The sequence below is a fragment of the Phragmites australis genome, chromosome 13, assembly GCF_958298935.1.
Source record: "Phragmites australis chromosome 13, lpPhrAust1.1, whole genome shotgun sequence".
Taxonomy (NCBI): domain Eukaryota; kingdom Viridiplantae; phylum Streptophyta; class Magnoliopsida; order Poales; family Poaceae; genus Phragmites; species Phragmites australis.
Window position 1 is genome coordinate 24,142,121 of NC_084933.1, and position 24,697 is coordinate 24,166,817.

The 24,697-nt window shown below is 47.0% G+C and overlaps 2 protein-coding genes across 3 annotated transcripts; both read left to right on the forward strand.

Annotated features, from left to right (window-relative positions):
- Window positions 1-5,692: 5,692 nt before the first annotated feature.
- On the forward strand, window positions 5,693-7,232 carry LOC133888728 (ethylene-responsive transcription factor 6-like). Its single transcript, XM_062329069.1, has one exon. The coding sequence runs from the start codon at window positions 5,833-5,835 to the stop codon at window positions 6,838-6,840; it is 1,008 nt and encodes a 335-aa protein (XP_062185053.1). The 5' UTR covers window positions 5,693-5,832; the 3' UTR covers window positions 6,841-7,232.
- Window positions 7,233-21,113: 13,881 nt separating this feature from the next.
- LOC133888546 (nudix hydrolase 8-like) lies at window positions 21,114-23,588 on the forward strand. Of its 2 annotated transcripts, none has more exons than XM_062328827.1 (9): window positions 21,114-21,411; window positions 21,507-21,802; window positions 21,950-22,015; window positions 22,129-22,266; window positions 22,379-22,456; window positions 22,531-22,581; window positions 22,671-22,705; window positions 22,790-22,898; window positions 23,009-23,588. In XM_062328827.1, exons 1-9 carry the CDS (start codon window positions 21,297-21,299, stop codon window positions 23,213-23,215), a joined length of 1,095 nt encoding a protein of 364 aa, XP_062184811.1. In that variant the 5' UTR covers window positions 21,114-21,296; the 3' UTR covers window positions 23,216-23,588. The 2 variants fall into 2 exon arrangements, with proteins under 2 accessions (XP_062184811.1, XP_062184812.1); XM_062328828.1 differs by having other exon boundaries at window positions 21,514-21,802.
- The last annotated feature ends 1,109 nt before the right edge of the window (window positions 23,589-24,697 follow it).

Consider the following 24,697-nt stretch of genomic DNA (forward strand, 5'->3'; position numbering starts at 1 on the left):
AGAGCACCAGATTTCCACATCCTTCGGTTAGGGAAAATCATGCACAACATGAAAAGTGCATATGGCAAGGCCTTCCCTTGGAAAACAATCTCCACTCCCGATGGGGCTCGCAAGGTGATGATTTTCAAAGAACAAGAGATAATGGCTTGGTATTGGGCAAACCTTATTAGCCCTCTCTCGGTGCAGGATCCCAAAAGCGACGGTTACAGAGACCTCCTCTCCTGTTCGTCGGTGAAAATCGGCGCGGTAGGATGGAGTAGTCTACGTGAGACAGCACAACAAAGAGAAACTGGAAAAACCCTAATTGTGAATATGCAACTCGCATCTCTCCTTTGTGCGGCGGTTGGAAGACATATATGGAGGGAGAGTCGCGCGGTTTAGATGCACCACGATCGGAGTCGGTTACGCTATTACGATCAGAGTCTTGACCGACATGATTTCCATATATGTATCCGTTTGCCCACGCAGCACAAAGGAATTATTGTAATCTAAGTCATCAAACAACAGGGAAGTCCTTCGTTTAAAAGGGAAAGCCGAAGGCTTTGTAGTGCGACACGTATTCGTGGGGTGGATTCATCTTAATTCATCTGTCACCTTAGTTATACTGTCAGCCTATTTATAGCCCGTACTCAACCACTCCACGCTATAACTTGCAGTATTACCCCCTAACTGCCACATTTTTGGCATATTCGGGGGTATTTTGGTACCACCAAGTACATTTGCACATTTACAATTATACCCTAGACGGCTACACGGGCTTCGACGCCTTCAAGGCACCTTCGACCAACCTCGACGCTACGCCGCGGGTCGACCTTCGAGCTCCGTCCGAAGGTCCGCTAGAGACTTCGCCTACGCTGATTCTTGGCGCCGCGGGTCGACCTTCGGCCTTTGTCTAAAGGCCCGCCAGAGTCTTCGCCTACGCTGATTCTTGGCGCTGCGGATCAACCTTCGGCCTCCGTCCGAAGGCCCGCTAGAGCCTTTGCTTGCACTTCCTGAAACACCACTGCAATATTCATCATTGTACAACTACTAGTGGACTTCGACTCGCCATCCGAAGGGGTACGGGAGATCATCCCCCAACAGAAATAAAACTGCAAAAGGAAGTCGTACTTGCACAAGCAATTAGACCCGATTTCGACGGACTATTCACGCAAGTGTTGTGTGCCCGTACCCTTCGCCCGTGCCCCGGCCACGGCTCAGCCGACCGGGCGATTAGGTGTGCGTGTGTGTTCTTCTAGTCCTCTCATCCACAAATGCTAATTAGGTGGAGAAGAAAAATCCTTTTAAGTTGATCACTATCCACATCCACTAGCAAGGTGCGACTAAAGAAATACACCTCACATCCGCAACCAAGAGAAGCCACCCATGCTACAATAGAGAGAGGCGAATCGAGGGGCGAACTAGGGTTTTCACCGCCAATCTGCCGACCCCCCACCTCCGACGGCCTCTCTGGCGCCAGAGGAGTGGGGCCGACCTTGGCGAGCGGAGCTCGTGTGCTCCAGCAAGCGAGGTGCCCCCCTTGTTCTGGTGGCGGAGATTTGGTCCTAGGGTTGCTAGAGTTAGGTGTCCTGGTGGTGCTGGTGTGGTGGAGGCGGCGTCGCCATATAGGGATAAGGTACACCGACCCTTTCTCTGTCTTGGCGGCGCTTGCTCCGATGTCGGAAACGGGCTTGTGAGGCGAGGGTTTGTAGGAGTCTTCAGCCATCCGACGCCTTGGCCAGGTGAGGCGATGGCGACGGTGGCGTTGTTTTGCGAGATTGGGTGGGTGGTTGTGGGTTCCGTGGCGACGAGGTGAGTGACTCTGGCTTCTCTTGCCGTCTTCTGACGGCGAGTTCAGATCCAAGACCATGGAGGTATGGGGCGAGTCCCTGGCCGATGGATGACAACTGTTTCTTCCTTCTCGACCCTAAGGGTACGAGACTACTGTAGCTCCAATCAAAGCCAAGGTGTGATGGTGTTCTCCCTGGTCTTTGTGTGGTGTCGATCGTTTCTATCATACTCCGGCTTCTGCTTTGGCAATGGGGTCCAGCGGTGGTGGTGTCCGACGACTTCAGCAAGCACAAGGGCCTTTAAGGTCCTTCCTATAATTTTCTTCTTCTCTAGGGCCTTCTGTGCTCTCTGTCTGATACATCTGTCCCCTGTCTCCTTTTCGTACGTACCTATCTTTATACATGTCCTTGTACATTTTTCTTCTTTTAATACAGATATGTACTTAAAAAAAGAGAAGCCGCTGGAATCTTGCAACTTTTCTACCACCCAGTGACCCCTGGCCCCACAACGTTGCGCTTCGGGATTCAACGACGACTTGCGAACTCCGATCGAGCCGCTAAAAACATAGGAGTACCGGAGGGAGCTTCGTGGGACCTGCAATTCTGCATGGCCGCCGAGTGGGCGTACACGCTGGCCAGAGTCAGCCTGTGGTTGCGTGCCAAAGCTACTTGCCGCGCATGTGTACCTGACATTCACTTATGGCTGCTAATCAAATTTAGATTGTCAAACAAGGAAACAAACCTATACCACTCAATCGTATAGCAGCAAAAGCGCCGTGTGAAAAAGATATGAACATGTACAGAGCAGAATAATTGTATTTGTACATGTGCGTAGGTTACTCTCTCACTTGAGTGCACATGCAGCTTCTAAGAACGTCACGATCGCCGTCAAACAAGCATTTATTCATCGAGGAGTGAGTCTTTAGCGGAAGACCCGGTCCTTACAGCAGCAAGATGAATTGACTGGTTAACGCCGCATAATCAGGCGTCTGATAGACTCAAACTGCAGCTACGTGGGGTTTATCACTACCCATCCTACAATCTCATCTTCGATCGCAGCCGTTCGTGATCGAAGAAGAAGAGGTCGAAAGCGTCACCTCTAGCTAGATCTCTCAAGCAAGTGGCACGGATAGATCAGAGATGCATTTCTCAGTCAAGCTACATATGGATAAGAAAGATTAGTAGTCTAGTAAAAATTTATTTGGTAGAGTTTTTTTTAATAGATTTTTGGTTAAAATTAAGAGAGCTATGTGAAATAATAGTTTTTAGCTTTTAGTTTTTTTTTGAAATTTATGAGAGTGATTTTCTCAAATAAATTAGGAGTGAGGGAGCTTAAAAAAATAGCTTCCTCTGATTCACTTTTCATTCAGAACCGTTTGCTCTATATAGTTTTTTCTAGAGAATTAATAGAGAATCACGTATAGTCACAAAATTATTTCCTCTAAAAAATTATTTTTCACACAAAATTAAAATTAAAAAGAACTTTTCTAAACAGATGCTAACTAATTCAAACTGTCTTGCGAGGAACGAGGTTCACGTTACCGACCGGAGCTCGGTTACCGAGCTCCGGCGGTAACCGAAATCTCATGGTAACCGTGGTTACCGGTCAAAAATTCAAAAAAAAAAATCGGAGAAAATTCATTCGGAAATATTTGAATTTTTGCGAAAAATCGTGTTTTTGCTCTCTCGGTAACCACTCGGTTTTGATCGGTTACCTAGCGGTTTGGGTTGGTTACCGAGCGATTTTTTCGTATTTTTTATTTGGTTTGGGTCGGTAACTGCTCGGTTTTCTCGATTTATCGAGCGGTTTTATCGAATTTCAGCGCAGTTCAACAAAAAAAATCTAAAAAAGGGTTCAATCTTGTAAAATTAATAACTAATTCATCTGAGCTTCAAATCAAGTGAAACAAATTTTGTTGGCTTCTTTGTAACATGATCTACATGATAAAAGTATTTATACTCATAAAAAAGTTCAAAATTTTCTGTGAGAAATTTTATTTGTTAAACCAAGTTAAATGCATAGTTTACTCTTTGCTAATCCAAAAATCATGAAACTAATTTTTTTAGTCTTATTACATGATCCTATATATTTAAAATACATGAACTCATGAATTAGTTATTGTAACATGCATGATTGTGTAAATGTGTTGCGACTAGATTAATTCATAACTGACCCATCACACCTCAAAAATTAGTGAAACCACTTTCATTAGCTTATTTATACTATGATTTACGTAAAAATAATAATAGTAGATATGAAAAAGTTAATTACAGTATTTTTTTCTTAACATATTCACTTTATGCTTGTGAACTTTGTAAAAATCATAGAGAATTTAATAAAACTCTAAATAAAGTGAAATCAATTTTAAAGATTCTCTTAAAATACGTTTTATACAAGAAAAATATGTATTTGCATGTTACACTTTTCCTTAACGTGAGTTAATAACTGAGCCGCATGCTTCAATTTTTTTCATTTTTTTTCAAACTTTCTCCCTATAGAATATGATGCAAACGATATTATTTTTGAAAAACAAAAATTCACAGAAGGTCTTAGAATTGTGTCTAGTTTTTTTAAAGATCTTTTCTGAATTTTTTTTTATTTTTTTTTTAATTTTTTAAATTTTTTGAATTCAAATTTCAGTTACCGTTCGGTTTCTGAAACCGGACCGGATCGAGAAGATCGGTAACCACGATTTTTGGGCGGTTACCGATGGTTTTTTTAACCCCGAACGAGAGCCTCATCTCTCAAGTTGGCAAGGGGTGCTCCACTAGACTGTCCATTCTAAAGCAGGAGATGATACTCGGTCCACAGCTGCATGGCTTATTGGCTACATACTAGTTCGGCTCACCACCTTACGTGCGTCCATCCACCCAGGCGCGTCGCCATACAGGAGTAACTCCCATGGTACCCAGCAGGCTGCAACTAGCTCTGCATATCCAGCTTCCGTGCTACCTCACGGGAAATGTCGATCGATCGCCATCGTGAACAGGTTTAGGAAATGTCATGAGATAGCTGATCATTCACACCACACTGTAGGTAAGCATTGGTACATATCCGAATCTAGAGATACCATTAGATCTTGACGTGATCGGAGTAGAGCTGCGGACGAATTGAAGGTGATGTTCTGTCAATGGAGATCGTCGCCGGGAGGTTGTTGTACATGTTGATAAAGAGGTCACTGACCTCAGTGAAGCGGGTCAATGCGACGCAGGCAGAGACACTGTCACGATTGCTGGCGTGATGGTGAAGATGGCGACTATGACCTTCGCCTCGCTGCTATGAACTGATGATCGTTTTAGGCTTTAGGGTTGTGTGGAGAAGGTTGAGCCTCACTAGAATCTTAGCCTGTGAGATGCTAGCTCCACTTATGCAGGGTGAAATGAGATCACGATCAATAGTTGGTTATGCTTCTGATCAAAGCACGAGATCAGAGTGTCGTACCCTTTAGACTTAGCAATTAGTTAGGATTTGCGATGTAAGGACGAGATCAATCCAACAAACACAACTGGCCAAACACCATAGCAAACCAAAGTTAAGATAAACCCTTTTTTACAAACATTAATATTTTTTATATGTCAATGCTTAAAGTTACTAAAATTTGACTGTAGTAGTTATTAACATATCTATTTGAGAACAGAGGGAGTTGTTACGGCCTATGCTCTATCCATTCATATGAACATTTCCCCGCTTCTATCTCACATGCAGGTTGTCTGAGTTTTCTGTAATTTGTTAAGTCAATTTTCATGGTCACTAGATATAATGAATGAAAATAAGAAATAGAATCGGAAAGGAATCGAAATGAAATAAAAAAAAATAGTTAGGATGGTCTAAGGCTTCCATCTTGTGCTATTCTCGCCTCTCCTGCGGTCCTGCCTATAAATACACACGCACCGTACCACAGTCTTGTCCTCAGAGTATCTACTCGACCCACACGCAGAAATAGAGAGACACACACGGGGCGCCTCTGCCACTGAACGAGAGTTTGAATTCTCTCGTGCCATCCCTCCTTAGCCCGTGCCCGTGCTTGTCGGCTCGAGAAGAGACGATCGAAGCAAAACCGACATGGACTTCATCGGAGACGCCGACTGCTTCGCCCTCGACTTCATCCGTGACCACCTGCTCGGCGGCGACGGCAGCGTCCCCGTGGCCGGCCATGTAGTTTCTGACGACCTCACCTTCCCTGTACTGCAAGCTCCCGCGGCCGAACCGGCGTTCCAGCCCATGTCGTTCTTGCCGCAGCAACAGAATCAAGGGCACATAGACTTGGCCCACGAGTACACGGGCGCTACTTCGGCCGCTGCGGTTAGCGAGGCGGCGTTCCGGGAGCAGGAGCCGGCGCCACCGGTGATGATAAAGTTCGGGAGCGAGCCGTCGTCCCCTGCGACGAGGCCGCCGCTGACCATCTCCGTGCCCCCGAGCTCGTACGCGTGGGCAACAACGGCGTCCGCCGGCGCGCCGGCGCCGGCCGCAGCGGTCGAGGACTTCCGCAAGTACCGCGGCGTCCGGCAGCGCCCCTGGGGCAAGTACGCGGCGGAGATCCGGGACCCGAAGCGCCGGGGCTCGCGTGTGTGGCTCGGCACGTACGACACGCCCATCGAGGCTGCGCGCGCCTACGACCGCGCCGCGTTCCGCATGCGCGGCGCCAAGGCCATCCTCAACTTCCCCAACGAGGTCGGCACCCGCGGCGCCGACCTGTGGGCCCCGCCGCCCGCTCCGGTGACGCAGGCCGCCGCCGCAGCGAACAAGCGGAAGCGGCAGCAGGAGGACCCCGACGTCGAGGTGGTCGCGGTGGTGAACAAGGCGGTAAAGATTGAGCCGCCGTCGTCGTCGACCCCGGTGTCCTCCACCACCTCGCCGTCGTCCATGTCGACGCGGGAGACCACAGCGACCGAGACGTCGACAGTGACGTCGACTGCGACGGAGGCGGGCACGGGTGCTGAGGGCATCCCCGTGACGCCATCGAGCTGGAGCTGGGAGCAGTACTGGGAGGCGTTGCTGGGCGGCCTGCCGCCGCTCTCGCCGCTGTCACTGCACTCGGCGTTCGGGTTTCCGCAGCTCACCGTTAATTAAAGAACCAAGAGTGTTAACTAATAAGACCGTGTTTGGATAGGCGAGGATTTGACCTAATCCATTTGGATTGCAAAGGATATCAGTTCATTTTCCTTCCAATCCAAGAGGATCGGGTCTAATCCTCCTCCGCCTAAACAAGCCAACCGGTTATTGTAGGTGTCAACATCTTGTGTCTTGGCCCCTTGATCTTTGGAGAGCTGTGTATAAAAGAAGAAACAAGGCGGAAGCGGAAACAACCATGAAGTAGTCATTGTATTTCCCATTATGAAGAAACAGATATAGAGAGGTATGTGCAGATCGTTCGATGCTTGTAAAGAATAAGGATGTGGTGTTTCATATGATCTACACTGTAACTTGATTCGAGATCAATTTGTTTAACAAAGTTCTTTGGTTTCTACTCTACCATCGTTTGTATTGTTTCATTCTTTGAAATGCCATGAATTCCTTGTTGCAACAGTTGCTATAGATGCTCTTTTTTACAGGTGGCCGGGCTTTTCAGTGATTATCAACCTCTTTTGATTCGATACTATCATCAGGAATAGGCACAAAACAGTTTCAGGTGGTGTAATGGTGTAGACTCATGCGAGTCGTAGAATCATTCGGCAATATGTACATCCTTTATATGGATTTTCTTTTTTTTGAGATGTAAAACGGGTTTTCAAATTTAAATTATGTAGAGAGTCCTCAGTAAGTGTTATAGGACAATCGGCAACAGCCGCTAGCTGATGAAAGTGATATATATTGCGGATAATGCAGTGGAGGTTCAATGGGTTAAGAGAGCACACATTAAACATACATGAAATGCTAATGTTTGAATTTATTTAAATTCAAATTGAATTAAAAAGAGAAAATCACATGAAATGATAGAAATGTATATAAATAGGACATTACAAAAGAACTCACTTTTTGTTTCTAATTGTTTAATCTGGTGCCCCAGTGCAAGCTAACTGATGAATCAAACATTCGTTGATGGCATGCATGATATATAGTGCGTAAATATTTGCATGTATATGTGTCTTAAAAAATCGTCATATATAACTTAAACTAGCTCTCGCAGCACCTCAGAGCGAACAGACCGGGCAAGTGCTGCACTTCAGCTGATATTTACATATCCTGCACTACAGCTAGCAAGAAAAGTTGAGGAATAATGATAGGAGTTTGATTTAATTTCAACAGATTGGTTGGACTTGGATCCCAGGTCAACAAATGACACCTGAACAGTTTACCACACGACCAAGACAGGCTACGTACCCTTTGATTCGCTAATAATTTCACAGCTAGCTACAGAAAAGCAGTAACAGAATAGAATACTCTTTGAATTCCGTGGGCTCGCCGATCCGGCCGGCTATGTTCGTGTTCTTCTCATTCTCGTTGCGTGTTGCGTGTTCATATGTACATTTTCACTAGTTAAGTGTTTATGTGTTAGAACAAAAATATAAATATTGAATGCGGTAATATCAAGTACAAATTCAAGATATGAAAATACGGATACGTCATAAAAGTGTCGTCGAATAAATACATCGGGAACGATATTGTAGATTAATTTCAAACGGGATCCGAAAAGGGAGAAGGAGGTTATCCGCTAACTTTTCTCCTAATTTCTTTATTTATTTTTATTAGGAAACCAAGTCTTATATCCGTAGCCGATATCGAGGTGGGAAGGCTAGAGTATGATGGTGGATAGTGGATAGCAAAAGTAGATAAATTATTAAAATTTTAAGTGATTTTATTAGATAGGAGGAGAGTAAGATAAGAGATGATGTGGTAATCAACTGGTATTTTATATAATAGAGATTAATAATCAGTGATTACTGCTTACTATTGTAAATTACGGTTAGAGCATCTCCAACAATACAAATCAGCTAGGCATAAGTTTGTCCACATTAGATATTTGTTTAGGTAGAGGAGAGAGGTGAAAAAGAGAAAAAAAAACTAACTTTGAATCTGTAGATAGATTATAACACATGAGGCGTTAAATATAAGATAAAATGTACATGGTGATTGATTGAAGGAGAACATTTGTGGGTGAAATAATTAAAAGTTTAATTATACTATAGACCAACCATTGGAGAGGTAATCTTTTGTACTATCTACAGATAACATGGAAGAAATAGTAAATAGCAAATAACTACACTGTTGAAGCTTTTAAGTAATGCGATCAAATCGGCGCGTAATTGATCGATAATTTCATACCCTCAATATACAAGGGGATTGAAGAAGCATCGTTGTGCAATATTGGAGTCGCTAGTAACGCTGGAGACCACGTCGCAGCAGCGAGTCTCGTACGTAGCCCGGCTGCGGGCTGCCGGCGGCAGAAAGACGGGCGGCGCGGATGCTAGCCAGCATGATAGCTGGGTAAACTGGTAAAGAGGCCGGTTGGTGTCGCTGTTTAAGCGAGCTCGGACCTCAGAGCCGGCCAAGTACTAGCAAGGTGAAACATCAGCAACAATGCATGCCTTAGTGTTGGATTAGCTTGCAGTTAATTGCTCCGTTAATCATGAGTAAGACCGCGGCCAAGTCAGTCAAAGTGATGTTGCCGTGCATGGTGGTTGTGTTGTCTTTGCCGATGCTTACCTTTGACAGTTTACTCTTCCACGCTAGCTTGACAGTGTGGCCGGTCAACGCTTCCCGCTGGTCCAACGTCGAAGCTTGAAAGTATAACGAACTTGGAACAGTACGCGCGGTCAATCGGTGATGTGGACGAATCTACATATCTCGTCCACAGAATTTGCTTGCTTTTCCCATGTGCGCATGGCAGGTTTTTCTGGCTCCGTTCTTTGGCTAGCGTAGACTTGCAGGTCTGTCGACCGGATCAGTCGACCAGCATGCATGCCAATACGTGCTACGTTTGCAGCGACGTACAGGGCACAATCTTTCATGTCCAAGGGTAATACGGGTCGCTAGGGCTGAACTAGTCGTACTTACTACAAACAGCATTGCCTAGCTAGCTAGATCATTGTAATCGAGAAGGATAACCTAATCAAACAGCCGGGTATTCAGAATTCCTTTTCCCCCTTCAAATTAACCAGTAGTTGTTGTATGCTAAACCTGCTGCTAGATATGCATGCCCATATCTCCCAGAGTCGGACTCGTTGCCGGAAAGTCAAGCTCTTCATTTGCCGCTGGAGTGTTTAGCAGAAGCTGCCGCGAAAAGGACTCGCTCTCAAGCTCAGCTACTTGAGTGCACTTGCTAACACTAGAACGTGATTGCAATTAATAAGAGGGTCTCAGCTGAAACAAAACCACAATTTTGAGGTTGTAAGTTGTACTAGGAGTAGCAATATTATTCTTTGTTATTCGTGAGTCAGCGGTAGCAGAAATCGATCTGCAGTCCAAAAATTGACCATCAGTAACCATATCAACTCGATTGGACGATTTCAATGTACAGACGGCGACGACTGTACGTAGCTGGAGAACTCACTAGGAACCGACAAAGCTCTTCCTGCAATTTGCGACCCAACGCCATTCTTCCGTCGCTGTCGCACGCAACAGATAAAGGAAAGAGGAGTTGAAAAGACGCTGCGTCTTGCACCATCATTAGTGTCTCGCACGCGCCTCACGCCGCTGAGCAGAAAGAACCGCGCGCGCGCATGCATAGGCCGTCGTGGTCGACCGGTTCTTGCCGGCATGCGACCGACGCGGCACGGCATCGTGGCATGGGCCTTGCTTCGATCGGCAGCTCAGAGCGGCCGGCCAGACTTGGCGGATTCACAAGCAAACCAGGAGCCGGAAGCTGATCCGTTGGATTCAACAGAAAAGAAAGAAGAAGAAAAACTCTTGCTTGTCAATGCTTAATCCTGAGTTGACACGCAGCTAGCATTCATTGCATGGTTGCCGACGGGGCTATCAACCTTCGAACAGGCGGGCCTAGCTAGTTTAGTGAACAATATCGATCATTTTTTACATTTTCATTTGTGCATGTGTGTGTGTGTGTGTGTGCACCCACGCGACCTAAACTTGCAGGTTTTCATCGATGGTAGACAGGGGTAGTTACCCTCCAACCGTGGCCATGGAAGTGTTCATCCGTCGAATTAAATTTCCGCTGTTTGGGTCTGTTTCGTTTGAGAAACTTTCACCAGACGTCCACTTCAAACGGGCAGAGGCGGATAAGGTTCCAGTGTTTACAAGGCCAAGACATACGCAGTCGTGGAGGCATCCGTGACCGTGCACCATGCCGGCGTCCACGTACGGATTTTCCCAAGCATATGCGAGCGCATCTCTCGGCCACGGCCATGGCCACGGCACCCGGCGGCACATCGACCGCGGAGGCGCAGACCAGCGAACGGGGAGGTCGCGCAAGCAGGTAATTCGCGCGGCGCGGCGGCGAAGAGCACGTCGGTGAATCGTTAACCGACCACACATGTCATGCTAACCGTTCGATCGAAGACTCGCGGACTCGATTCAGACTTACAACGGCGGCAGTCGCAGTTGCATGGGCCAAACGGCTCAATTAGCTGAGCCTGCTTGTTGAGCGGTATTCGTATTCTTGGCCCAACATGTAGGGTTCGGCCGTCGTAGGTGCACCGCGATTCTTGGCCCAACATGTGTGCGAGAGAAATAAATTACTGGGCGAAAAGACACTGTAAGGCCCAGATAATTGGGCCTCTTGACCCATACAACTTCGTTAGCTGCCGTCGTTCGTTCTGAATCGCGGCAGCCCATCTTTGATTAACGGCTACCAGTACCGAATGGGTGGTCGGTAAATGGTCTACCGACCCTGCTCATCGGCGCAGAACATCCTGCGTGCGCGACGTACCGACGTTCTCATTGTGAATAGATTCTCTAAGACTACATCTAACAGCTTTCTTTCGTAGGTGAGATTCTCATTGTGGGAAGATTCTCGTTCCCTTCAGTGGTCTAAAGATTTTCTTTTATGGTTTCTTTTTAGAATGGATTTTTAAAGTTATTCTTTTTAGGACAGTATTCTCTCTTCTTTTTCTTTGTAATTTTTCTCGAAGAAAAACTGTTGAAGATAAGAGAAAATAAAGAGAATAAAAAAGAGGAAAGAAGTCGGAAAGAGAACTAAATGAAAAAAATATAATTAGAAATGGTACACGCCGACATGTGCCGTGGCCGAGAGCGACGCTCGCATCTACTTCTGTTACTCCGTGTTCACCGGCGACGTGTACGAGTGCCTCGCCGGGGACGTGGCCTCCACGCTTGGACCTCGACAGCAACTGCTTACACCTTGGTGAAGGCCACATGTCCGGCAAGGAGAACACGCTTGACCCCCCCCCCCCCCCGGGGGATGCTGGCGCTCAGCAGGACCGACGGGATATTCGCCTACGCCCGGACGACCGAGATGAATGGTCGCGTTTAACTTTTGTGCCGCTGGCATCCGCGTATCTCAAGTTAGGTTCCAAGCCTTCTTCTTCTTCTAACGTTTCACTACTCGAGAGGTGAGAGACCAAGGTGATGTTCCAAACACACGTTCAGAGGGGCGGTGGATTCATGTGCTGGAGTGCACAGCAGCGATGCGGACAAAGGTGTTTGGCTAAGATGCCGATTAGACAGACAGACTTCAACTGCGGGCGAGGCCGGGACTAAAAGATCAGGATATATTTGGTTGGACTGATTTTTTTCAAAAATTGCTTTCAAAAAGTTATTTATAGGGAAATTGTTTTAAAATTGACTTTAGGTACGAATAAAATATATAATATATAAAATACTTATGAGAATATCATTCATCCAATACTACAAAATCTACTTCGACCATTTTCTAGCTTCAAGTAAAAATGCTAGTTTTTGTCAGTTTTTTCTCAAAAACTGTTTCTAGAAACAAGTTATTGGATTCAGTTTTTTTTCTAAGTAGTAAAAGCCAATAAAAACTGAATCAAATTTGACCTAAGTCTAGCCCGCAACTACAGTATCCGTAGCCCGTGGCGTTACAGATTTTTTGGGCCTCGCCATGTGAATCATGTGACCGATTGGTCCGTCTGAGACAGGCAACCGCGTTGCGAAAGCTCGTGAAGCATGCACAGAGAATGGCCATCTGGTTGAAACAAACGTTTGTGGTTCGCAGCGGCGCAGCCTTTTCCCTTTCGATGTCTGAGCACCCCCACTCGGCGGCCGGCACGTCACCCGCGTCGCCGGACGCCGGTGCGCGACGCGTTTGACGGAAAGCCAGCTGAGCTAGCTCCTCCGTCCGTGGAGGAGCCCGAGCGGTTCCCACGTGCATACCCCTGTCTGTCAGCTTGTGTGTCAGCCGTGAGGGACATATACCATCACCGGACGAATATGTCCGTCGATGCCTCGAGAAATATGAAGGATTTTTTTTAAAGATTTTATGAGAATATATCTGTAAAAATAACTAGGTTATATTTAAGATTCAAGAATTGAATGGAAGACAAGGCGCGCGGTATATACAACTGAGTATCTATTATTACTCTAGTACTTGCGTCGAGTTACTAATGAGTTGTGCTTCTTCGAAAAAACAGTCTCCCTTCGAGAGTCTAGATTCCCACCTTATATTAGGATCATGTACCATCTCCTATCTCGTCATTGTCGATAGAGAGCCCTTCATCTTGTTCACCAAGAAAGATCACATAAATTCGATTAGGATGCTAGTTATTCTCGAGTTGAGCAACCATTCGAGACTTTCCTAGTATGCACCTACTAGATCTCCAGGAGTATCAGGTACCACAGATTCGGTTTCGTAATATCCCGAGTTGTTAAGCATGCACACGGTATATCTTATTCGTATATAGTATACTATTTATGTATATATACCTCATAGTTAGATATTCGACAGCATCCCCTAACTCTACTCAAGAGGAAGTGTTTATGCAATTTCCCACTCGAGTACCGCTAAGTCTAAACCTAATCGAGTAAGGTGGTTCAGGCTTGTAGTCGAGAGAATCGAGTAAGAACGGATCTTATTCCGAATATTAAGTGGAAATACAATTGGCTCGAGCACCCTACTGTTAACCGCACTCGAAGCTCAAGAAAGAGCCAAAAGCTTGATTAGTCGACACCCGATTCCGAGTAGAGTTAAAAAAACATTTTGAAATTTGAACCAATAAGTATGTGCGCATTTAATACGTGCAGAAGTTGGACAGACGTACATAGATTCACACGATATTGTCACTCCGCCTTTCACACCGATCGAGGCATCACAGAGACGGGAGTGGTTGCTGAAAGATAATAAGTTTTGGGCTATTTACTCCAGAACTGTAGTGGTCATTATTTACCCTCATCGTCAGCCTTTTTGCACAAGCCTCCATCTTTCTCTACCCGTACACTTACCGCCACCGAGAAACCATGGATTCAGGTTCTCCTTTGAAGGCCCCCGCTCCCTTCTCACTGGAGGAGGAGTCCAACGTGAAGTCCGCGATGCCTCGCCCAAGAAGCTTGACGAGACAGAGCTCCTGATTGAGATATGGTCGGCCTCTCTGATGCAAGAATCAAGGTTGAAGGAATAGTGCCTCATCGTGATCTAATTGAATGGAGGCCTGCATCCGGTGAGGAGTTCCCAACCTGCAAAATTGATCATGAATTCGTGGTTTTTGAATCGTTTTTCCATTGTGGGTTCAATATACCTCCTTCCAAGTTCTTCTTGAATGTACTCGATTGGTAACAAATTGAGCTTCATCACCTAAACCTGAACTCCATCACCATTCTTAGCATTTTTGTTCATCTCTGCGAAGCCTTCCTCGGCATTGAGCCAAGTTTGAATTTGTTCTAGTACTTTTACTAGAACCAAAGGTTTAAGGAGAATAAAAGTGTCGGTGGATGTGGTTTTCAACTGAGAAGCGGAATGAAGAATTCCTACATCCAAAAGGCATCTTTACATAACAAAATACACTGAAATGAGTAGTAAAAACAGTTTTCTCCTCATCCTCAATTCTCATGCTAATTTGACGATACCCCGAATAGGAATATAGAAAACACAACAACACACAACCTATTGTGGAGTCGACTATCTGATCAATGCACGGGAGAGAAAAATGATCATTGGGGCAAGCTTTGTTGAGATCGGTGAAGTCGATATACATTCTCCACCTGTCATTAGCCTTCTTGACGAGGATAGAATTTGCAAGCCACGTAGGATAACAAACTTCGCAAATAAAGTCTGCCTTTAGGAGTTTATCGACCTCCTCCTGGATGTCTAGCTTCCTATCCTTAGCATATCTTTGCTACATATGCGCCATAGGTTTGGTGTCGGATTTAACAGATAGTTGATGCTTGATCACTTGCCTAGGGACCCCAAACATATTAGACGGTTGCCGCACAAACACATCTTAGTTTGCATGGAGAAAAGCAACAAGCTCGAGTTCTTATTTGGGGTCAAGACCAGCCCCAACCTTGACCATCTTGGCTGGTACAAATGGGTCAAGGGGCACTTCCTTGACACTACCATTAGTTCTTTTGTCCTTGGCGTCATCGTTGGTCTCTTCCTTTGTGGCATCGTCGAACTAGGATGTGCCATCAAGGCTTACAAGGTTGGATTCACTAGCGCTTTGATGCTTCTGGCGCTTGAACTCCACACCTTTTGAATTAATTGACGATCGACTGAAGTGTTTGACCATATCCAAGCTCTACTTGTCGCACTTGACTACTACTCGTTGATCTCCTTCGACAATTATGATCCCTTTAGGGTCTGGGATCTTGAGTGCCTGGTACACGTAGTGCACGACTACCATGAATTTACCTAGCATTGGGTGGCCTAGGATCGCATTGTACACCGTCTCAAAATCCACGATGTTGAAGGTAAGCTTCTCTATGCGGAAGTTATCGGTTGTGCCAAACGTAACTGGCAACTCGATCTAGCCAAAGGGCATCATCAATGAATTTGGAGTTATGCTATGTAAAGGCTCGACTCCCTTATTGAGATCTGACCTCTCGATCCCCATATTATCTAAAGTCTTGGCGAAGATGAGGTTAAGCGAACTACCCCCATCAATCAGTGTTCAAGAAACTTTGATATTAAGAATAGTCAGTTGTATCAGAACCGGATATTGACCAGGATATGGGACCATGGGAGGATGATCAACTTGGTTGAAGGTAATCGAAACTTTTGACCATCTGAGGTACCGAGTAGGCCTAGTGAGAGCCAGGTTGACCTCTCATTCGACCATCTTGTATTGTCTTTTTGACTCGTACGTGGCGAATCCTCCAAAGATGTGTGCCAAACTTTGGTTAGGCTCGTGGAACTCGAGATCATCACCTTTAGCATCTGGCTTAGTCTGTTTGCTATGGTGCTCAACAGCGGCGGCTTTGAGCTTCTCTTCGACCTTCTTTTTGAGGACGTAGCATTAGTCAAAGTCATGCCGATTGATCCGATGAACGGGGCACCACTTCTTGCTACCTTGACTCAGGCCTTTACTGTCTCCGGTGTTGAGTGACTTACTCTTACCGACCGCAGCTACGGTCGTATCCGAACCCTTGCACTTATCACCAGGCTTGCCCTTCTTCCCCCCGTTCTTCGAGGACTCATGATTTTCCTTGTTAGACTGAGGGTTTTTGGCATGTGCTTGAGCTTTGGTGTTCTTTGCAGATTTATCTGCCAATTTGAAGAGCTCCTTGACCATCTAGATCTTCCGGGTAGCAAGTTTCCTGACCTGATCTGTGTTCTTGACACCTCTCTTGAAGGTGATGATAACCAATTCATCAGAAGTATCCGGGATCGTGTTTCTCCGGTCACTGAATCATCGGATGAAGTCTTGGAGGGACTCATCCTTTCCTTAGTTTAGTTGATGAAGATCGTTCTCTATTCCTGGGCTCTCAAAAGTACCCTGAAAGTTGGCTATAAACTGAGCCTTCAACTCGGCCTATGATCGGATCGAGTTGGGAAGCAGGTTCAACAATAGGACCTTGCCGTTCCATCAAGCGCGTTTAGCAGGTAATTGTCCATTAACTTGTTATTTTCACCCGCTGCTTGAATACTTGTGGTATAGATCTGTAACCACTCGTTGGGATTGATCTTCCCATAGTACTTCTAGATCGGGCTTGTCTTGAACTTATCGGGCCACCGCATAGAGTGAAGCTCTGCGATGAAGGCTTTACAACCTCCATCGAATTTCTCAGGAGGTGGAGGAGAAGGATTTTCATGACTGTCCCTTCGATCAGGGGAGTCACGTCGACCATTCCGTCCTGAAGATCTATGATTGTTGTAGCGTCAATCATCCTCACGGTGCTCCTCACAATTGTTGTTGATAACCTCCCGCAAGTTACATCTGTTTGCGAGGGATGAGGTTTATTAGGTCTACCTGATTCTTGCGCTCGTGGACGGGGCAATTGCAGTTCGACCTGTAGGGCTATACTCAAGGTTGACCTCCTGAGCTGCCTACTTGCGACCCTTCTACTCAAGAGCATCCGCGTCCGTGGCTCCTCGAACCAGCACTGTCGGTGACACAGGAACCAGGGGTCCCCGAGTCCCGAGGACAGACCAGCAGGTTGCCACGTGGTGACCTCCCGCGGGGATGATCTCCCCGAAGCGCGAGAAGGCTAAGTCCCGGGAGAGGGCACTCGGGGCCATGAACAGTGGTCCCCGAGTACCCGAGTTCCCCGATGATCTGTGGAGACCAAGTGCCGGGAAGAGAGTGCTCGGGGTTATGAACAGTGGCCCCCGAGCACCCAAGCCCCCCAACGACCAGAAAAACTGAGTATCGGGAAGGGAGTGCTCGAGGCTGGGAAGAGTGGCCCCCGAGCACTCGAGTACCCCGAGGACCCAAGAAAGGTAGTTCCGGGAGAGAGTGCACGGGGTTGCAAGCAGCGGCCCTCGAGCACTCGGTTCTCCGAGGATCTGAACAGTCAATTCCGGGAGAGAGTGCTCGGGGCCGTGAATAGTGACCCCCGAGCGCTCGGTTCCCCGAGGACCAAGAGAGGGCGTTTTCGGGAGAGAGTACTCGGGGATGTGAACAGTGACCCCCGAGCACTCGGTTCCCCGACGGCCTAAGAAGTCCTTCGCCGGTGGCCCCCACAGAGGCCTAGCGGTGAGGTGTCAACTAGTGAAAGGCCTAATACCGCATTTAAGAGGGCGCGTGGCCTGTCACTTCCAACTGCTCCAGCCACGCTCGTTGTCAGTCCCCGCCACATTCTGGCAGAAGGGCGTAGGGACATTTAATGCACGGGTCCCATTCCACGTCCTCCGGCGCCTCGAGATAGCATCGCGAGGCCCAAGGCGCCCCACCTGCCGCCCTGTTGTGTCAGGCGAACAAGACCGGGCGGGCACGCTGGGCTGCTCTGTGGCTGCCCGATGGGCCCTTTCCGCGGCGCTCGTTGCCAACGCCATCATGACGACCAAGACCGGGCGGGGGTGCCTTGGAACTCGTGCCCTCCCCTTTGGGGTACGCTACCGTCGGTGGGTATTTAAGAGTAGCCGGTGGACACAGCGAAGGAGGCCGAATCCAGACGGATCCAGTTCTCTAACTCTCTCTCTCTCTCTCGGATGGGAACAAAGACCGAAGATGGAAGAACACCTCAGTACAAGCACAGAAGCTGAGACCACCGAAGAACAAGGAGCCCGAAGCTCTAGGATAGACAAATATTCTTGTAACCAGCAACATCCCTTAGAGACATTCTCAGTGCATTTATAGCATCCACACAGGAGTAGGGTATTACGCTCAGTGCGGCCCGAACCTATAAAAAAACCTCCAGTGCATTTACTGCATTTTGCATTCGACCATTCCATTCCACCTGCCATCGCATTCACACCCATTTATTTCTCCCGCAAATAGATTCAGAATCATCCCCCCGCCGAATCTCAAAGGGAGTCCCTCCGGATCCCTGCTTTAGGAGTTCACCCTCCGACAAGAACCTTGTCGGCTGGGGGCCTAGAGGCGCTAGGATTGTTTGCTCGAGCAATTTGGATCTGAGCCGCATCGAGTAGGGTCCTGACCTGATTAACCATAGGGGTTAAAAGATTGGTCGGATCCAACTTTGGAATGGATCTTAGAATCTGATGGGCTCCCTGGACATTGGCATCTGGAGTGCTAAAAACACCATTGCCGAGGCTCGACTGCGGTCGAGCTGATGAAGCCTCGTGATGGCTGCCCTGAGAGAGTTCGTCCCTTGATCTCGAGACCAATGCTGGTGGAGGCGTGCCCATTGGAAGCCATCATTGAAGACCAGGAGGCGCCGATCCTCCTATGGTTTGTCGATGATTGATGGTATTAGGAGCTTATAGAGCTCTGGCTGCAGATGTCCCCGATGGTATATCTCCAGCAGTCGGCGTTGGCGGCTGATGCCGCTAGATCCTCGAGGATTTCCATGCCATTATTCACCATGACGTTTGGATCTGCCGCCATTGGATCGGCAGGTGGGACCCCGGTTCCTCCAGCCATAAACACGAATCAATGTGTTTGGCTGCTCTAGCTGTAAACGGAGCTGTTGTCACCACTCGCGTCGCTGTCGGTGTCTATGAACTATAGAACATTGGGCTCCTTGGGATCCCATTCAAGGTGTCCCACCTCATGGTACCCTGCCAATGGGCTAGACTCGAGAATACTGATGTGGATTAGTCCATCCTGATCGTCCTAAAGGAAAACCATAGTTCCAAACGCGATCTCTGATCCGACCGGGGACGATTCAAAAGCGATCGCTGGAGACTCGAAGCGGTCGTAGAAGCTGGCGCCGCAGAATTCGAGACATAGTTGATCTAAAAAGCAGAAGACCCCTACCTAACGTGCCAACTGTCGAGGGTTTTTTTCCTGACAATATGTACGTAAGAATAATGGGTTGTCTTCGTGATTCAGGAATCGAACAGAAGACGAGACACACATGACTTATACAGGTTTGGGCTCCCAATTGGAGTAATACCCTACATCGTGAGTGTTCGATGATGTATCTGTATTCACTCGAGTACAAACAATGTATCTAGATCTATTACAAGGAGTAGATGGGATCTAAACTAGACTAATGAGGAAGTCACCGAGTATCTCTTGTGACCCTAGTGCTTGCGTCGAGTTGCAAATAAGTTGTGTTTCTCTGGGAAAAAGAGTCTCCCTTATGGGGTCTGGATCTCCGTCTTATATAAGGTCTTGTACCGTCTGCTATTTCGCCGTAGTCGATAGGGAGTTTTTCATCTTATTCACTAAGAAAGATTAGATAAATTCGGCTGGGATGCTAGTTGTTCTCGAGTTGGGTAACTAATCGAGACCTTCATAGTATGCGTCTACTAGATCTCCGAAAGTATTATGTACCTTAGATTCGGTTCCGTAATATCTGAAGTTATTTAACATATTTTATTCATATATGATATACTCCCTCTGGTTGCAAATATAAGTCGTTTTAGCCTTTTCAACTATTATCTAAATATAAGTCATTCTCGAACTTCTATGCATTTCTCTATCTTTTGTTTCAATCTTACTCTTGTTTAATAAATGCTACCACACTCACAATTGAATATGTTATCTTTTCCAATGCAGAATAAATAAAGGGTAGCAATGTCATTTGATCTACTTTCTTAATCCATATGCACAAGTCTAAAACGAACTACATTTGCAATTGGATGTAGTACTCCTTATACTATATATATTATATAGTTAAATATTCTATAAGACAAAAAAAGCCGCTCAGTGCAGACCAGATCAGATAGCCTGTAGCCAAGCAATCCGCTTATAGCACTCTGACAAGGAACACAATCACACGGCAGGGAAAAAGCAGGAACAGCCGTACCACCTCGACCTAATCGCAACCACTAAACCAACAGATAATGCTGCCATGCACAAAGCAGCGGAGTGGTGGCCTAACCGGGTGATCAGTGATGAGCAATCACGCACCTCAAAGTAAGCTAGCTCATGCGTCCCGCCTTGCCGGTCCTTGTCCCTCACCACCGGACCTGGTGAGACAGCATTTCTAGTAGCCACATGCGTGGGAAAAGCTCGTCCTCCCCATGGGACCTCCTCTCCGCTATCTCTCCAGACGCTCCCTCCAAGTTGTGCTTTGAGACCATATGCGTGCGTTGGGGTTTAGCGTCCAGGATAAGAGGGACGCGCCTTGTTAGTAGTGACGATGCACTCCTGCACGCTGTCAAGTTAACCTTTTGATATTTGTTTCCGTTCTTACCTACTGCCACTGCCACTGTGTTGGTTAGCTGACGCACTGCTGCTTTGCTAGCTACTGCCCGCTGGACGTTGTTGATTTGCAGGCGCTTGAGTTGAGCAGTGTCGTATGCATGGACGCAGAGTGGTATTTCTAGCTAGTAATCTGAGCCGGTGCGCGGGATCTTTGCCCACTCCGGAACGCGACAATCCCCATACATTCAGCGTGTCCGGCCCCTCATCCTCGTGAGGCTGACGTGGACCCTCAAGGCGATATTTTTATAAGCGCCCGGGAGCGTCTTGTGGAGCTCAGGTCAGGCATTCGCCCATTTGCACGTGAGAGTATCGAGCTACAAATTCGGATCAGTGCACACTGGACAGGTTACAAGTAACACAACGGTGGTATCGCAGATTCGCGGTAGCATATCTGTTCCCAGCAGCTTGCGTGAGCCCTATTGGAGTGTCCAGCCAGCGATGGAGAGCGGCTTGCTCGACACAGCAGCGGCTGCCAGTCTCTGCCCGGCCGTGGGCGGGCCCCGCCGCGCCGGAAGCACCGCGAGCTTCTTGAACTGCGCGTGCTCCTCCAGAGGTGCATCATTTTCGTACAGTTGTGCAGTTCGCTGGTTGCTTTGTACGCTTCGTTTCTTTTCATTCGTCGGGCAATCTGACTGAGCTCCTGTTCAGACTGCAGGGTGAGCGCGTCCTACTCCATCGGCCGGATGCTGAGCGGGGTGAGGTCGGCGGCGCGCAAGAAGCTGTTCAGGAATGACCCGGCCGACCTGCTGGGCATCAGCAACTGGTTGGACTCGAGCGGCACCGGTGGCCACCATCACTGGTGGACGGCGCTGGAGAACAACTTCGTGCTGGAGGCCTCTGAGGACGAGTACGGCGGGGTCATCGTCGACGCCGACAGGCTGCCGGCCGACACGGCCGCCTTCGCGCGGTCGCTCACGGCGTCGCTCTCCTACTGGAAGTCCGTGGTACGGACAGTCCCCGTTCCCCTCTCGTGGCCTGCATTTGCAGTCAAACTAATCGAAATATTATCAGTTCGAGTTCAGCAATTCACTCACTGTATAAATCACGGCACTGGCGCTGAACCTACCTGATTTGCGAGTTTGATGTTGCAGGGGAAGAAAGGGGTGTGGTTGAAATTGCCAGCGGATCGTGCCGAGTTTGTACCCTTCGCAGTGAAGGTACGACTGTTCAGAAGCTTAGTCCTAATAAGACCTGTAATGTTTACCAAATTACTATTCTGAACCAACGAAATTCAGAATTTACTCATGATCTTCCTTATTTCTGCCCGCAGGAAGGTTTCAAGTACCACCATGCAGAGGAAGCATACGTTATGCTGACTTATTGGATCCCTGATGAGCCATGTATGCTCCCTGCAAATGCTTCTCATCAGGTTGGAGTTGGGGGCTTTGTGATCAATGATCAAATGGAGGTAAGTCACATGTATATCGTGCTTTTGTTTGATGGGAGCAGATGACAACAGATAACTGAAAAAAGTTTGTGTTTCTGAACTCTGGTGGCATTCTTCTGAACAAATCTATCAGGTTCTAGTGGTTCAAGAGAAGTATTGCGGTTCATTGTTGGATGGTGCTTGGAAACTCCCCACGGGGTTCATTCTTGCGGTAAGGATGTATTCAAGGTCGTCAACGATCTAAACTAAGAATAAAATATGTACTGAAACTGTGTTTTGTCGCAGTCGGAGGAAATCTATACAGGAGCTAGCAGAGAGGTGAAGGAGGAAACCGGGGTAAGTAATGGAACTCTCCAGAATCTAAGTATTTTCCTCGTAGGGATCGATCTCAAATAAAATTACTGTGATTGCGATGCACTACGCAGGTTGACACTGAATTCGTGGATGTGGTTGCGTTCAGGTAATTACCCGACTCTTTACATCAATTACCCCAATTGATTATGTATCCTCAAACGGTAGTCTGATTGTCCCATGGTCTTGTCAGGCACGCGCACAACGTGGCTTTTCAGAAGTCCGACCTGTTCTTCATCTGCATGCTGAGGCCTGTATCAAGTGAGATCAAGATCGACGAGACGGAGATTCAGGCAGCAAAGGTACGCCTTCTTTGAAATGCACCGCATGCCTGCAGAAACATTCAGAGCATGTTGTTGAGAAGGCAGCAGTTTCGATAAAACCTGACACCTGATAACTTTCTCTGAAACAGTGGATGCCACTGGAGGAGTTCGTGAAGCAGCCGTTCATCCAGGAGGACCACATGTTCCAGAAGATCATGGACATCTGCCTCCAGCGGCTGAGGAAGTGCTACTGCGGCCTGACAGCGCACCACGTCGTCTCCAGGTTCGACGGCCGGGCGTCGACGCTGTACTACAACGTCGAGGAACCGGAGGACGTGAACTGCAGCGCCGCTTGACGGACAGATCATCGCCCAGCCTCAGTTTTTGCTGTGCAAAGTTTCATGGCGCAGCAATGTTGTGTTATTGATGCGATTGCTGAGTGTGAAACTGCAGAAAGCGCAAGGCAAGGAATAGTGCTGCCTCACATGTAAATATGTGCAGACGATAACGAGACAACGACAGATCGGTAGCTCCGTCGTGTTATACTTGTCGACGGAGCCGTTTGGTCGGTAGCAGCAGTTTGGAACTTTGGATGGTGAGTATCCGGGTTCAAATCCTCACCAATAATAATTCCAAAGCAGTGCTCCCGATCCGAAAAGTGTTAAACTACGCCCAACGATTTTCTTTCGGGGGCGAAAATCTTGTCGTGAAAGGATTTTCGTTCTTTCAGTGCTTCAACGGTTTTTGTTACAGAGGGATTTCAAATGTCATTCATTTTAAAATGTGATTCTCTCTTTTTTTTTCGCGATTCGTCTCGAAGAGAAGCTGTTGAAGATGAGAGAAAATAGAAAGAATAAGAACGAGTAAGAGAATCGAAAAAAGAACTAAATAAAAATAACATAATTGAAGATGATCTTATGCTAGAATAGACGGTCTTTTACTTCAAGGAACTCCTTCCGAAACAGAAGAATACGCCTTATGCGTCAGATACCTTTTTGCAGGCCTGCAACTCATGGGTTACGTTAGCAGGAAGAAGGTGATCTGGAGCATAGCGATTGAACATTTGGGAAGATTCATGAGCACCCAACTAAAGCTTACCTCCTCTCTCTCGCACCTTCTCATGCGTTAAAATGGGAGACTCTGGGATATTATTGTGACTTTTATATTGCTCATGTTCCAGACCCGATTGAAGCGTCTGAAATTCTATCTTTCAAGGGTCTAACAGTCTGCCGACGACTCATTTGCCTGTCACCATCATAAGAGTTGAGTCATCTTATTTGTATTTTAGATTAAAAATAAAGACATAAACTACTTATTTATTTTACAAACTTTAAATCATGTATAAATTTTGAAGTTAAAACCATACCAAATAGACCCGAAGATGGCGCTCGGAATAGTTTCTATGAATTCTGTCTATGTTGCTGATTAGCCACTTTAGATTGTCATGCGAGCGCAGCTGGCTAGTTGCAGCGTTCTGTGTTGTCAAACGACCTACAGCGCAATTGACTAGTTCAGAACTCGCTCGTGTTTTTTCCTCTGTTTTTATCATTTGCTTCCCTCTTAATGAAATAACACGTCTAGTCGTGTTTTCGGGATTTTTTTTTTGTCATGTGTCTTTGTGGTCTAGTATTATCGACTAGAATGCCCGCTAGCTGAAGCAGGTGCACAGTTTTGGCATGTTCACGGCAAAACCATGTTGGTTTGTTTAAACTTTTTGAACCTTACCGAGAACAGACGATGCCTTGTGTTTCACTAATCTAATTTTCTAAAGAGGAGGGGGCGGATCCGAATCCTCTCTATTCTTAAGGAATCAAATTTTATAAGATTTAATATTTTAA

Excerpts from the sequence above, each read along its gene's own strand:
- LOC133888546 (XM_062328827.1), top strand. The coding sequence starts at position 21,297 with ATGGAGAGCGGCTTGCTCGACACAGCAGCGGCTGCCAGTCTCTGCCCG. Across the intron at positions 21,412-21,506 it reads CTGCGCGTGCTCCTCCAGAG|ACTGCAGGGTGAGCGCGTCC; the intron begins GTGCATCATTTT and ends GCTCCTGTTCAG. Across the intron at positions 22,582-22,670 it reads AGGTGAAGGAGGAAACCGGG|GTTGACACTGAATTCGTGGA; the intron begins GTAAGTAATGGA and ends TGCACTACGCAG.
- LOC133888728 (XM_062329069.1), top strand. The coding sequence starts at position 5,833 with ATGGACTTCATCGGAGACGCCGACTGCTTCGCCCTCGACTTCATCCGT.